Genomic DNA, 14,132 nt, shown 5'->3' with positions numbered 1-14,132 from the left:
TTCTGTGATAATAAGCGCACTCACCTTGAGCTACTTCAGAGAGTTTTACAAGGGAGGGAGGTGGGAGTGAAGGCAGGAAGCTCTATATTCATGGACTCTTGGGGGCAGTGTGTTGTCTCTGCCTTCTATCCTGGAGGAGTCTTGGGTTGGGATAGCAGTTCTGATGGCTGACAGAGGCTGTTCTTAAGGAGGACAGCTTGGAGCAAGGGAACCTTCCATGTCGAGCAGAAGTTCTGGCAGGCACCTGGTGTCACCCTCTCATACTCCCTGTCCCAGCACCTGGGTGCCGTCTCCTCTCTCACCCAGCCTCAGGGCTTTGCTTTTTCAGAAGACATTTGTTTGCAAACAGAAGAAAAGAGAGAGCAAACTCAAGTTTAAGGACATACAAATGGCTAGGTATAGTAAACTATCTTACAGGTCCAGATGAATTGTAATAACAAACTCCAAAGTCTTTTTCACAGTCCATTATAGAGTCTAGCAAAATGTTTAAAAGTTCTGGAGATTAGTTGCACAGTGTGAATAGACTGAACACTGATCAACTTACATTTAGAAGTAGTTAAGATGTATATTCTATATTATGTGGTTTTTACCACAATTTTTAAGGCAAAGGAAAGGAAAAAAACAATACATCTTAGAAAATGCCAAAAAATAAATTTCAAGTCTTTTCTCTTTGGGGTCAGGGGGAAATGCTATTTAGCTATTTAAGAATAGGGGCACCTGGGTGGTTCAATCAGTTGAGCATCCAACTTCATGATCTCAGGGTTCCTGAGTTCGAGCCCCTCATTGGGCTCTCTGCTTGTCAGCATGGAGCCTGCTGTGGATGCTCCCTCTTCTCTCTGCCCCTCCCCCACTTGTGCTCCCTGTCTCTCTGTCTTAAAAATAAACCTTAAAAAAAAAAAAAGAAAAGAAAGAAGGAATAAACCACATGGAAAGTATACAAAATTTGAAGTTTGTTTTTGGAGCATGGAATTGGTTATTGTAATTCACCATGGTAATAAATAATCTTTAATCTAAAAGTAATGTATGTTCATTAAGGAAAATTTGAGTACAGAAAAGTAGACAAAAGAAAAATACCACCTATGGAGGGGCGCTTGAGTGGCTCAATTGGGTAAGCATCCGACTTTGGCTCAGGTCATGATCTCACAGTTCGTGAATTTGAGTCCCACGTCAGGCTCTGTGCTGACAGCTCAGAGCCTGGAGCCTGCTTTGGATTCTGTATCTCCCTCTCGCTCTCTGCCCCTCCCCCACTCACCCTTTTTCTCTTTCTCAAAAATAAACATTAAAAAGAATAAAAAAAAAAGAAAGAAAAATACCACCTATGATGCTACTACCAAACCATCACTGGTGTGAGCATTGTGACATATTTCCTTCTGATCTTTTCTCTTTGTATACATTTGGGCTTGTCTTTACATATGGTACCAACCATACTGTGCCATCAATTTTTGACACTTACTGTTACACCTCAGGCTTCAGTTGACTCGCTGCCTGTTCAGTCCCTTGAGTGTGTACCAAATTTATTTAGGCATTCTCCTATTCTGAGTCATGCATGGTTATTTCCATTTCTTTGCTTGTTTTTATTATTTTATGGTATTTTTTATGGTGGTAAAGTATATGTAACTTAAAACTTCACTATTTTAGCTATTTTGAAGTGTACAGTTCAGTGCATTAATTACATTCACAGTGTTGTGCAACTATCACCACTATTTCCAAAACTTTTCATCACCCCAAACAGAAATTCAGTGCCCATTAAGCAATAACGCCCCATTCCCTTCCCCCAGCCCTTGGCTACCTCTAACCTACATTGTGTCTCTGTGAATTTGCCTATTCTAGATATTTTATCATATAAATGGAATCATGATATTTGACCTTTGGTGTCTGACATTTCACTTAGGATGTTTTCAAGGTTCATGCCTGTTGTAGCATGGATCAGAACTTCATTATTTTTATGACTGAATCATATTCCACTGTACGCATATACCGCATTTGGTTTTATCCATTCATCTTTTGATGGACACTTGAGTGGTTTCCACCTTTTGGATATTGTGAAAAATGCTGCCTTGAGTATTGGCTTACAAATGTGTGTTTAGTTTTTGTTTTCATTTTTGGGGGGTGGGTACATGTAAGAATGGACTTGCTGTGTCATATGGTAATTCTATTTAACTTTTTACAGAATTGCAAAACTCTTTGCTTCTTTAATTATAAATAATGCTTAAATGAATATCTGTATACATGAGGCTTTTTTAATATTTTTACTTCTTTACCTTACTTGAAGTGACATCAGTGGGCTAAAGGGCATGGCAGTTTGAGATGCTGTCCGAATGCTGCCCAAAAGGAGTAAGCCTCTTTTGCTGCTGCCACAAGTGTCTGGGAATGCCCTCATCACCATACCAACATTGCACCAAAGATATTTGACTGTTTTTAATCTTAGAGAAGAGATGTTGTCCATCTCTAGTGGAAGTATAGTCTGGCCACAGAGCGGCTTACCTGACACAGCTCTGGATCGCCAGCCCTGAGTTCTCCTACCTCTGATTTCCTTGTCCCTGATGCTGACTAGACCAGTGTTCAGGTCCTACTGGGTCTGACTTCCCAGCCCATCTCTGGTGTCCCTTTCTCCCCATCCACCTCGCAAAGATGAGGTGAGTTTGGCATATAAAAGATGTTCTCTAGCTGTGGGACCTCCCCCTGGCACTTTGCCTCCTCTTCAGAAGACCTAAGTCCTCTGTGGTACCTTCCTACTTGGGCTGATTCTCACACCTTTCCTGTCTTTTCCTCTTCTTCTCTCCCAGTTCTACAGCGAGTCGGGCATGCCTACCAAACACCTCTCGGACAGTGTGTGTGCCGTGTGTGGGCAGCAGATCTTTGTGGATGTCAGTGAAGAGGGCATCATCGAGAACACATATAGGCTGTCTTGCAATCATGTGTATCCTGTCTGGAGCCCCTGGGCCACATCTCTCCTGCCACATGGCATTCTAGTCAGGGAGAGGAGGGGGTGGTCATGACCCTGGCATATTGTCCAAACCTTGAAGTGCGAGAGAGTCACAAAAGGGCAGACATTTGGGTGGTGTTCTTTGCTAGAGAAACTGATGCCCAGGAGTGGAAATCGCAGCCTCCCTCACTCTTTTCCACAGCTGGGGGCCACCTATATAAACAGTGTTTATAGCCTGGCTGGATCAGAAAGGAGCCTGAGGCTGCACTAGCTGTCTTGAGGTTGGCTCAGTCACAGAGAGGAGCATCCTCTAGCTGGATCGCTCAGTATCAGAATCTAGTCTCCCTGAATGACACTTCCAGTATTTATCATGTGCTTACTCAGCGCCCATTCTGTGCCATGTCTTCTCTCCATTTTGTCCCACTACAATGCTGTAAGATAGAGATCATTTTCCTCTCTTCACATGAGAGGAAACAGGGTCAGAGAGAAAGGATGTGTCCATGGTTATACAGCTAATAAGAGGTGAAGCCAGGATTTGAACCTTTCTCCAGGGCTAGTGCATGGGCATGGGGCTCCAGTGCCATCCCGGCTGCCTACCATTTCCCTTGACCAGTGGTACTCAGATTCCACGAATTCTGCATCCGCGGCTGGTGCATTGTGGGAAAGAAGCAGACATGTCCTTACTGCAAAGAGAAGGTGGATCTCAAGAGGATGTTCAGCAACCCGTATCCTTTGTTTGGGTTCTTGCTGGGAATGGGCAGTGGGAAGAAAGTCCTGGCCAGCACTCTGCATTTTTGTCCTTCTGTGGCCTTTCCTCCTGCCCCCAGCCTGGTACATACCCACAATTCCATTTGGCTCGTGGTCTAGGAAAGTAGGGGGTGGAACATGGGACAGGACCAGCAGCTCAGATTCTCTTCATAGTTCTAGATCCCCCAACAGTAAATTGATGGCAGTAGCAGCCCAACTTACTGTTTGCTCACTGTGTGGTTGGCACTTCAACAAAGTGCTCTGCTCACATTATCTCATTTGATTCTCTGGCAACTTGATGACCCTCCTCATTTTACAAATGAAATGGTTTGGAGGTTGAATAACCTGCTCAAGGTTATATAGCTAATAAGTAATGCCTTACCTGTGACATGTGAGACTAGAGACAGTCTCCATGCCTCTGCGGGGCCTGCAAGATGCAAGGATGGCTGAGGGACTCCTTGTTCCCATCCATCCACTTTCAGCCCGGGACCACTGCTCCTCTGAGCTACGTCCTGTACCCTCTTGGCCTTCCCCACTTTGCCCTCACCTTCCTCTTCCTCCTCCCTGCCTGTCTGTTGGAAATTTCCCAGTCACTACTCTGCCCCTGCCCCTCCCCCCCACTTCACTTCCCCTGGGATCCAGGGGCCCAGGTTTCTCCCTTCTCCCTACCCTGGCTGCTCACTCACTTGCTCTCTCCTCCCTCTCTCTCCTCCCTCTCTCTCCTCCCTCTCTCTCCTCCCTCTCTCTCCTCCCTCTCTCTCCTCCCTCTCTCTCCTCCCTCTCTCTCCTCCCTCTCTCTCTTCTCTCTCCTCCCTCTCTCCCTCTCTCCCTTTCCTTCCATACCAGGGTTCCCTATCCTCTGGTCACTGGCTGGGCTGGGCAGGGGCCACTGCATTCCCACCTAGCACATTCCCACAGCCCCTGAACAGGAGGCTCTGGCCTGTCCCCATAAGGTTTCTTGTTTGGTTATTCCAGGGTCTAGTTCAGGAACAGTTAAGTAACTCCATGGTAGAGCTGAGACTTGGGGCTTCCCTTAGTTCCCAGGGATTGGGCCAGGCTGCTCTTTCTAATGCTATTAGAGGGGTTCCCTCACAGTGTCGTGATGTTCATTTTCTGCTTTCCCCAGAGCTGGATTCCCAGACTTCCTCTCTAGATGTCTGGCCCAGCATTTAGTTATAAAGTTAAAGGAACGGAACTGATCTCTGGGGCCTCTTGGCCTCAGTAGGGCCTGGTGTTTAGTGGTGGGTGGGGATTCCTTAGAGCCTCTGCCCAGGGTTATCCCATGACTAACTTGTTCCCTGCTCTCTTCCAACTCGGTCCCTAGACTCAGCCCCTTCCTTGACCTAGAAAGCCTTCATTGTGGACATTACAAGAACCTTTGGGGTTACTTTATCGCATTGTCCACCTCCCTGCAGCCACTGGCACAGATGCACTTACAGCAGTCTCAGACTGTGTATTCTTACTTAACACCAACGGGTCCATCTTCGAGAAGGTGTTACATGGGAGGCCCTCTTCTGCATGTTGGTCTTAGTTTAGTTTCACCTTTCCACCCTTCTCCCATGTCTGTCCTGTCTTCTGCATTGGTTCCCTGTTCTCTCCTTCCCCCATTCTCTGGGTTTAGCCCTTCCTTCTGACACGGAGAGGCTGGCTGGGGCTTCCTCTCCTTGTAGGTTCATTTCTGTGGAGCAGCTGAAAGTGTGGGCAGACCTTCTCACCCATCCCCTAGTCCAACCTTAGCAGCTCTTACACATAGCCTCTTTAACACACTGACAGCTGGGAGAGGCCTCACGTCATGTACGGGCAACTGCTGGATTGGCTTCGATACTTGGTAGCCTGGCAGCCTGTCATCATTGGCCTGGTGCAAGGCATCAACTACATCCTGGGCCTGGAATAGTCAGGAAGAAGAGCATCCACCCACTATGGACCTCAGGGCACTCTCCTCCCTGCCCTCCAAGACCTCCTGGGTGGGAAAGACTCAAAGGGGCACTTGGGCCACTCAGGACCCCTCCGGCTGTGTCCGGGCTGGGGAGGGAGACGATGGAGAGCCAGCCAGTGGGGCTGTCAGCAGTGGGGGCTTTTTAAAAGAATACTATTTTGATGAATATATTTAAAAACCTTTTTTATTGTGGAGCATAGGAATTGCCCCAACTCCTCCAGGCCTTACCCTCCTTGCTTGAGCAGGGTGGGAGCAGAGACACAACATTTTTGGTTTAAAGGAGCCTTCTCATCTCTGGCTGAGAGCCTCAGCCAATCCCACCCCCATCTTTCCTTCCTTCTGTGGGGCTCCAGTCTGGTTCGCTCAGTGTGGGAGAGCCAATGGGCTCTGCCTGGTGCCACAGATGTGCACTGAGGGGTGAGGTATCTTCCCTCCTCCCTGTCTGGGCCTGGGATCGGTATTGTGTCTGACTCTGTCTTCCCTTGTCCAGGTCCCATAGACTGGTTGAGGCAAGTGGAACCTTGTGACTTTTCTAGTGAGAGAAGCCCTGGAACCTCGTAATCCATTGAGGATGTGTTTGGGGGCAACCAGAAACAGCAGCAGCTTGGGTAACCTGCCCCCAAGCTGGGCTGTACTCAGCCAAGAACAGAGTCTATCCATATGTAGTTGGGCCACGGGCACTGCTATGGGTGGCAGTGATTGAAGGCCCCTTATGTGAACAGAACCTTTAGCCCGGAAGTGGTGACACGTGCCAAAGGCTACCCTGCCACATCACTCACTTCCTTCCCTGAATGCCTGAGAGAGAGTATGTGCGTCTGTTTGTGTGTAGCAGAAGGACTATGACAGTTAAGACTCCTCCCTGTCGTCAGACAGTGTTCCCTTGAAGCAGCCAGGGGATTCCCAGCCCAGGGAATGTCCCTCTGTCAGCTTCCACGTTCATGGGGCCTACCCGGGCCTGGCAACAGGAGTGAAGGTGGGTGGGAAGAGAAGTGGGCAAGGCCCAGGCAAGGGATCTAAAAACAGGTTCCAGGTAGGCCCTAGCTCTGGCCCTAGGAGTTCTGAAGGAAGTGGGAGGGTAAACGTGGGCCCTCAGCACTGGGTTCCTAGGGAATGTGGCCCAGCTGGGCTTGCATCTTCAAGCACAGCAAGAGCCAAGCAGGATCTTGTCACTCCATTCTGAATAAAGCTCCGTGAGCTGGGTTGGAAAGCTGAACATCCATCTTGCTTTATTCTTCCCTGGGGTCCCTGGGAGTACCTTGTCTTTGCTGCCTTTTGCTATTCCCATTTGAGAGCTGGATCCTAGGGGTAGTTGGCCCCACCCCTTATCCCTGGGAATGGTGTGATGCCAGGCTCCTGTCCTGCGGCAGAAGGGCCCTGGGGCATCACTGGGTGACTCTCTTCCTCACCTCCTGAGGTCAGTGCCCTGCTGCCAGCACCTCTTCTCATGAGCCACTCTCAACTTTGGCTTCTCTCACCCAGCTGTGTTTTCCCATAGTCCCCCACTGCTCATGCTGGTGCGCCCAGTTGAAGGGTCCAGGGATCATTCTTTCACTTTTGTTCCCCCTATACTTCAGGCTCATGTGAGAAGCCAAGACCAGGTTGTCCAAGGCTCTCTTTTCATACTTCAGCAAGCCTGAGTCCCATGACCTCCCGGTGGCCCAACTCTTGTCTTGGTTCCACTCTAAGGTAGAGTGCTGTCTCCTCTTCCTCCATCCCCACCCCACCCCCAAAGGACTGTCTCAGAAGCCCCAGGCAGCCTTGCCTCCTGACCTGATGGCTAGAGATAGGGGCACTCCCAGGGAGGAGTTTCATGAACTCCAAACCTAGTTCCATCTCCTGGCTTCCCTGGTTCTTTTCTGGGCATCCCATCACAGAGAACACAGAGACCACAAACCTCAGACACTTGGGTCTTGTCCTTCATGCTTAATCACCAGTCCTGGTCTTTCTGCCTCTGCAGACACTGGCGAGACCCTGATAGTGAATGCTTACTCCAGTTTTGCATCCCAGGTGCCTCACTTAACCCCACCCTAGTCCTGGCCCTGCCCCAGCTCCATTTGTCCCATCAGCCACCAGACTGGTGAATTCATATAGCTCTGTTGTTGCTGAAGCCAGCGCTGGGCTGCTTGCTCCCCTACTTCCCTGGGAGGCACCCTCTCCTTTTTAGGGCCAAAGCTCCAGTTTATGTTCCAAGTCCTCAGCTTGACTCTGAGAGGTTCCTGCACACAAGGCTGGAGAGTGCTGTCAGCATAGTTCCTGTGTCATGGCTCATGTGGGTCTGGACACAGCTGGACTGAGTGTTGAGCTTTGAAGGGGGGGGATTCTGAAAAAGAGGGCTCTTTGGGGCTTCTTGGGAGCCAGGTAGGGGGAAATTTAGACTCCCTAGTAAACCTAGACCTATAGTTCTGGCCATATAGTTTGTGGGGTGGTGGGTGGGGGTGGGGTTGGTGGTTGGAGGGAGTGGAGAGCCTGAGAAAGGCCAGGATGACAGGCTGGTGTGACACTGAGCCTGGAGTGGTCAAAGCGATCCAATATGGGGCCCCCAGTGCCAAGGAGAGTTGACCCCTTGAATATCAGTGTGAATGTGAAAGAAGCATGAAGTCTGCTCATGTAGAAGCAAGGGCTGGTTCCGAAGAGCAAAGGTGGATGCCAGAGTCCTAACCCTTGACTGGGACAGAAGAATCCATCTGCAGGAGACTCATAAGTTCATACCGTATGTGCCCCTGGGAGGGTGAAGCTGAGCAGGGACGAAAGATCCAGTCTGATGCCACTTGGAGAGTAGGGGGGGGTCTGTGAGTTAGCAGGAAGGTTCTGGGCCATCATGAACTTCGGCTCCCAGAAGAGGTGCTGTGTACAGACTGGACCCAGACTGGCATTATGTGTGTGCCCTCTGTTAATAACTCAGAGCCTACTCTGGATTCCATGGTTAGAACAAAAGTGAAAGTGAAATAGAGGGGAGTGGAGAGTGTTTTCCCAGAAGGATTTCACTAATCCTGTCCTTCCCGGAACCAGCTCCAGTGAAGAGAGCTTTGCCTCTCTTTGTGACGGGGTAAGTCCTTGGCCCCTCTTTGGGTCTGTTTCTCCATCCTTATAATGAAGGGGTTAGAGTGGACACATAACCACATAATGTTAATGGTAATAAGAGCTAGAGTGGGGAAAGACGGTTACTAGATGATCTTCAGCTTTGTTGCTACATTCTGAAAGAGCTCCAGCCTGTGCTGGATGGGATGCCTGGAGTAAATAAATAGCATTGCCTGGCAACCCAGTCAGTTCAGACCAAGGGACAGCTGTGGAGTCTACAGGAAGGACAGGCCCATACAAATGGCTGGGATCCAGACAAGCCACTGAGAAGATGTGAGAGAAGTAGTTTACTCCCATTCTCCTCCCCCACCAGCCCCAGAGAGGAGGAAGTTGTCACAGTTAAATAGAGCCAGGCACGCCAGCTCCTTACACATCCGTCAAGACCATGAGACAGAACCGGACACCAGGTAGGACCTAGGGGCTGGCAAGGGCGGGTGGGGTAGGGCCTGAGAACAGAAGAGAGTGGAGCAGGCACACACACACACACACCCTCCGCCAGGGGAGCTCCGCCCTGCTGTTGTGCTCTCCCTTTCAGCCTCTGTCCAGCCTCTCTCCATTCAGAAAGGGCCAAGAGGTGGGGCCCGAGGAGTCCTTCTGCCCCTCTGATTCCCTGGGCAGAGCCCAGGAATCTCGGCCAGAGCTGCATCCAGGCAGCTCCCTCTCCAGCCAAGATCCAAGCCAGGATGTTGAGTATTTCCAGGCAGTCAGACAGCAGTTGACCTCTGTGACTGTCCTGCCCTCAGATCCCAGGCCTTTGCCTGTCCTGCTCCTATGTGCCCACATAGTCTCTCACCTGGCTGGAGCCACACCTCTACCTCAGGCCACCACCGCTTTCACTGGCTCATCTGGGATCACAAAGGACCCCTGCCCCTCCGGGCTCCCAACAGCTAAGCAGTGCCCAGCAATGGAGGTGACCTGGCCGGAACTGGAAGTCCCACTGAGTAAGGAGCAATTCTGATGGGAGCCCAAAAGGGCACGGTGGTCAGGGGGTGAGCTGTGGGCACAGAGGGCCCAAAGGTGGGATTGACTCCTGAGCTGCCCCCTTCCACTGCCTTCTGCCATGTAGCCCCACCAGCCAGGGCACTTGCCAGAGCACTCGGCATCCCCTTTCCCACCCAGCATCATGAGTGTGGGTGCAGGGCCCAGCTCCCAAGATGGGATGGAGAGAATTCAGACATAAGGATGGTCAGAGGACTCCCAGAGCCTTGACTGCAATATGCTCCGAGGCCCAGCTTGCGCCCCACCCAAGCCCACTTGCCCTCTGGCCATCTTAGAGGAGCAGTGGCCTACTGCCTCCTTGACCAGGGCTCCTAGAGTCCCCAAAGCTGAGCACTGGAAAAGGCCATCTTGAAGAAACAGGGTCAGGAGTCGTCATCTGAACCAAGGACCCGTCCCCAAATTCCTCTTGTTCAGCCCCAGGCCTGCCTTGTAGACAACCACACTTCCCCATTAACGGACTTTCCCACCTGGGTGGTGTGTACAGCAGTAATCCAGTTCCTGAATTGTGGGAGCCAGTGGGGAGGGCAGCATGGTGGAGGGGAGGGTGTGCTCTCCAGAAGGGCTAACAGCCACGTGTCCCTAGATGGAACGCTGACCTTGTCCTGTACCGCCTGTAGCCGCTTCCCCCACTTTAGCATCCTGTACTGGCTGGGCAATGGTTCCTTCATCGAACACCTCCCAGGTCGGCTGAGGGAGGGCAGCATCAGGTGAGGGGTGCAGTGGCAAGGCTGGCAGGCAGGGGGGTGGTTCGGGTTCCTCCTATGGTCTTCTCATGGCCTTTCCTCCTCTGCTTCAGTCGGGAGCGCCGGGGCCCACGCACCCAGCTGCAGACGACCCTCATGCTAGAGGAGCTGAGCCCCACCCTGCGCAATACCAACTTCTCCTGTGTTTTTGCCGATCCTGAGCAGACTGCCCAGCGTCACATCGTCGTGGCCCAGCTCTGGGTGAGAAACCTGAGTGGAGGTTTCCACGGACAGGAGTGGTAGTATGGGGAGGATAGGGTGGGCTCTGCCCGGAGTGGCCTCCATTAACGTCCACTGTGCTCCCAAGTGGAACTTAGGATGCAGGCAGGGGAGGCATGGCCTGGAGAGAGGTTACGAGAGATGTCCCCACCCTTGGCCCTGAACCTTGTCTGCCTTCGCTTCTCCAGGCTGGGCCGAGGACAGTTGTGCCCTGCACTCAAGAAACCTCACCCTCCAGCGGGGCCCCTCTGCCTCACCATCAAGACAGGTGAACTCCAGAACCTGGATGAATGTCGTTACCTGAGCTGCCCTTGCAGCTCAGGCCTTCTGCATCGACTTAATATTCTTTCTTTTTTCCCTTTAATGGACTGTCCCAGGGAAGGGTGGGGGTAGATGCTGTTTCTGATCCACAGCTGCCTGGGTCCACAATGGGTACTCATAAATGATTTTTCAGTGGAGGCATGATGACATCTGCTCTGTCATTTAAGTCCTCATTCCACTTACAGAACTTGGCCCGTCCCAGGAGGGAGTGTGGGAAGAGGGGGACTATCACTCAGAAGCTAAAGACAAAATTAAAGTCCGGGAACACAGGCCCTCAAAAAAGTGTGCGAAGATCCTGTGGCCCCAGAAAGGCCAGGAGAAGGGATTTGAGAGAAGGCAGGTAGTCTGGGACACTCGGCAGGGACAAAGATAGAAATACCCTAATGAACCTAAACTTCCCTTTTCCCACACAAATCAAGACAGCTCAGCACTTAAGGGAGAAAAATAGACTTTATTTACAAGTAATAACATTTAGAAAAAGATCCATCCCTGGCCCTTAAAAACCTTCCCATCACTCCAAAATCCCACCCCACTTTTAAGTCTGGGGAAGGGGGGATGAGGTGCAGCTGAAGGCTGCTCCCCTCCCACTCCCCACTGCCACCCCCAGGCATGGGGCCTATCTGTTCTGGAAAAGAGCATCTTCTGGGCAGCTGAGCCCTTGGGTGGATGGGAGCATCTCTAGGTGCACCCGCTAGGTCAATGTCCAGTCCTGGACTTCAAAAGCAAGGGCCCTGCTAGGCCCAGCCACCACGAGCAGCAGGGACCAGGGCCTGCTCCTCCAATGGTCCCTTCTGGATTCAGAGGCTGAGGAGGACGAGGCCCTTGGGCCCAGCCACTCAAAGCCAGCCTCAAGTCTGGTTGTGATGGAGAAGTGACTTTGTTCTAAGAAAACGTCAGGAGGCAAGGTAGGGAGAAGACCCAGACACTCCAGGCCTCTGGGGACAACTCTGAGAACACCTCAGTTCACCTAGCGAAGGCTCCTGTGAAGATCCAGGTACCAGGCCGGGGATGTGGGCAGGCATCACTGTCTGTAGGGGTTTGGCCACTGCTGGCCTGGGAGCTGAGAGAAGGCACTGAAAGGGATAGTAGAAGGAAAAGGACCAGGCGAGGTCGGCACTGAGGACACAGGTGGGGCCTCTCACTGGTCCTGGCCCTTCAGTGCTTTCCCTGAGAGAGAGAGAGAGAGAGACAGTCACTTGGCTGGAGACTTGTGATGCCAGCAGATACAGCTGGCCTTGAGGAGGCCTCTTTTAGCCCCAAACCTCTCTGACTAGGATCCCTTCCTTGGTGTGACCTGGACACATCTAGCTTCAGGTTATCAGTTGCTGGCTGTGCTGAGTTGCCCTGTGTCTCCTGTCCTCAGGGAGCAGCTAGTAAGAGCACCTTCTCTTAGCCCACCCCCAGTGGCCTAGCTGGGCCACACAGTGGAAGCCTCCCAAGGGGTGGCCTGGGGGAGTACCCTGCTTCCACCCACTCTAAGAGTCCATCCACCCCCTTCCTTTCCCTGTCAGTGCTTCCACCTTGCCCTTGGCCCGAGGGGTGGCAGTGGCGGCAGCTATGGCAGCAGCAGTGGCGGCGCTGGCTGCGGTGGTGGCGATGCGAGGAGAGCGGCGGGTCCCGCTGCGGGTGTTGGGAGAGGCCTTGGATGGGGCTTTCTTGGAGGCTCCTCTCCGCAGCAGGCTATTCCCGAGCTTCTTGGGTGTGTTGAGGATGTTAAAAGCCATCGACTGGCGGCGGTCAGCCTGTCGGGGAGGGGAGGACTGTCAAACTGGGCTGCACTTGGGCCCTGCCAGCAAGGTCCCTCTAGGATCTCCTTCAGCCCCCAGTGACCTGTTTAACAGCCGGAGCTGCTCTCTTCTGGGCCTCATTAGTGCTCTGTTTGCGCCCTTCGTGTCGGTCCCGGGGAGTCATGGGGCGTGGGAAACAGCTGGTGGCCTTCTTAGACTACAGGGAAGAAGAGTTCACATCCAAAACCAGTTGTGTGTCTCAGAGCCAAGTGGACCTTGTAAGTCAACACCACTTCCCTCCGGAAACCTCCCTTCCCAACAGCCCCTGTCCCTGCATCAGACACTTGGAGAGAGAAGCCTGCTAGATGGAACAAAACAGGAATCAGGGTCACCTACCTCAGGGGTACCAGGGCCCTGGTGGGGCTCTGAGGAGACCCGTTTGCGCTGCTGCCGGGTGGTGATCCCCATGCCCTCGGCTATCTGGGCTGGCTGCATGCTGGCTCGGCGCAGGGTCTCCTGGGGGTCACCAGTTTTCATCTCCTCATCCGTGATGGTAGCCAGGCTCAGGGAAGGCTGGATGGGATGGAAGGAGGGGGTCAGTGCAGCAGGACCACCCCAGAACTCTTCACGGGCCCGGCGTGTGCAGCAGCTAAAGCCTTCCTGTTGCAGAAGGTCTCCCTTCCCATTGTCTTCTCTACTCAGGCCCTGCATGGTGGTCAGAGCAGAGTAGTCCCAAGCAGACCTCCTCCACAGACTCAGGCCCACCCACAGTGATTTCACCCCGAACCCCTCTCTGCCAGCTACTCCACCAGAAGCATAAGGTCACTCTGCAGCAGGCCAAAGAGCCAGGCAGGGCACTAGGGCTGGGTCCGCATGGAGCGCTGAGGGAGGAGGAGAAGAGCCAGTGTGGGTCCCGTGCAGGTGACCCTGGAGCTCACCCGGGACTCCAGGGGATAGCAGGTCTTCAAGTGTGGGGGGCATACTCGATTGCGCTGCTGCAGCTCTGCAATGCGATTCCAGTCATCCAGCTGCTCAGGCTCATCCTGGCAGGTGCCCATGTAGAAGCTATTCCTTCCTGTGGAGGGCAGGGAAACTGAAGCAGGTGGGGCTAGGAAGTAGGAAGGCCAGGAAGAGTGAGGGTAGAGGCAGCAGGTCTCCCACGGGTCCTGGCCTCTTGCCAACTTTTGTGGCCACCACTCCTGTCCACCTGTCCCGTGGACTTCAAGCCCAGTACCCTAGAGTCCTGCTCTGCTCCGTGTGCTCTCTCCCTGGGGAGGTCAAAAGAAGTCATATACCATATGCGGAGGCTGTGACACCCTAGAGAAACTGAGGACCAGGAATTGATAACCAAAGGTCCCTGAGGCACCCTTCTGGCACCCCTTACCACCTGAGACAGTAATGGAGGACTCCAGGCAGCAGCTGAGCATCACTGTTCC

General features: G+C 52.4%; 3 protein-coding genes across 10 annotated transcripts in view; 2 read left to right on the top strand and 1 right to left on the bottom strand.

Annotated features, from left to right (window-relative positions):
* The window catches only part of RNF121 (ring finger protein 121), an 83,378-nt gene extending 76,556 nt beyond the window's left edge, over positions 1–6,822 (top strand). For all 3 annotated transcript variants that reach the window (XM_042957558.1, XM_042957559.1, XM_007080910.3), the window contains exons 7-9: positions 2,787–2,920; positions 3,550–3,651; positions 5,447–6,822. In XM_042957558.1, the coding sequence (XP_042813492.1) occupies positions 2,787–2,920; positions 3,550–3,651; positions 5,447–5,567 (357 nt within the window). In that variant the 3' untranslated portion in view covers positions 5,568–6,822. The remainder of the gene's footprint in view (positions 1–2,786; positions 2,921–3,549; positions 3,652–5,446) is intronic.
* An 87-nt stretch (positions 6,823–6,909) lies between these two features.
* LOC102948713 (interleukin 18 binding protein) lies at positions 6,910–11,517 on the top strand. Its single transcript, XM_007080909.3, has 6 exons — positions 6,910–8,655; positions 9,001–9,094; positions 9,431–9,628; positions 10,270–10,393; positions 10,483–10,630; positions 10,837–11,517. The coding sequence occupies exons 2-6, from the start codon at positions 9,073–9,075 to the stop codon at positions 10,918–10,920; spliced, it is 576 nt and encodes a 191-aa protein (XP_007080971.1). The 5' UTR covers positions 6,910–8,655; positions 9,001–9,072; the 3' UTR covers positions 10,921–11,517.
* Positions 11,401–14,132, bottom strand: part of NUMA1 (nuclear mitotic apparatus protein 1) — a 72,142-nt gene continuing 69,410 nt past the window's right edge. For all 6 annotated transcript variants that reach the window (XM_042957551.1, XM_015537020.2, XM_042957550.1 and 3 more), the window contains 5 exons: positions 13,635–13,771; positions 13,093–13,269; positions 12,800–12,913; positions 12,490–12,711; positions 11,401–12,136 (listed from right to left, as the gene is read on the bottom strand). In XM_042957551.1, coding sequence (XP_042813485.1) covers positions 12,125–12,136; positions 12,490–12,711; positions 12,800–12,913; positions 13,093–13,269; positions 13,635–13,771 — 662 coding nt within the window. In that variant the 3' untranslated portion in view covers positions 11,401–12,124. The remainder of the gene's footprint in view (positions 12,137–12,489; positions 12,712–12,799; positions 12,914–13,092; positions 13,270–13,634; positions 13,772–14,132) is intronic.

Source organism: Panthera tigris, chromosome D1 (assembly GCF_018350195.1).
Source record: "Panthera tigris isolate Pti1 chromosome D1, P.tigris_Pti1_mat1.1, whole genome shotgun sequence".
NCBI classification, from domain to species: domain Eukaryota; kingdom Metazoa; phylum Chordata; class Mammalia; order Carnivora; family Felidae; genus Panthera; species Panthera tigris.
Note: the sequence above shows the minus strand (reverse complement) of the source record. Positions and strands in the feature narration are given on the sequence as shown.

Bases quoted from the DNA above. Each gene is read 5' to 3' on its own strand.
- LOC102948713 (XM_007080909.3), top strand. From the start codon at position 9,073: ATGAGACAGAACCGGACACCAG. The intron at 9,629-10,269 runs GTAAGGAGCAAT...ACGTGTCCCTAG, and splicing joins GGAACTGGAAGTCCCACTGA to ATGGAACGCTGACCTTGTCC. The intron at 10,631-10,836 runs GTGAGAAACCTG...TCGCTTCTCCAG, and splicing joins TCGTCGTGGCCCAGCTCTGG to GCTGGGCCGAGGACAGTTGT.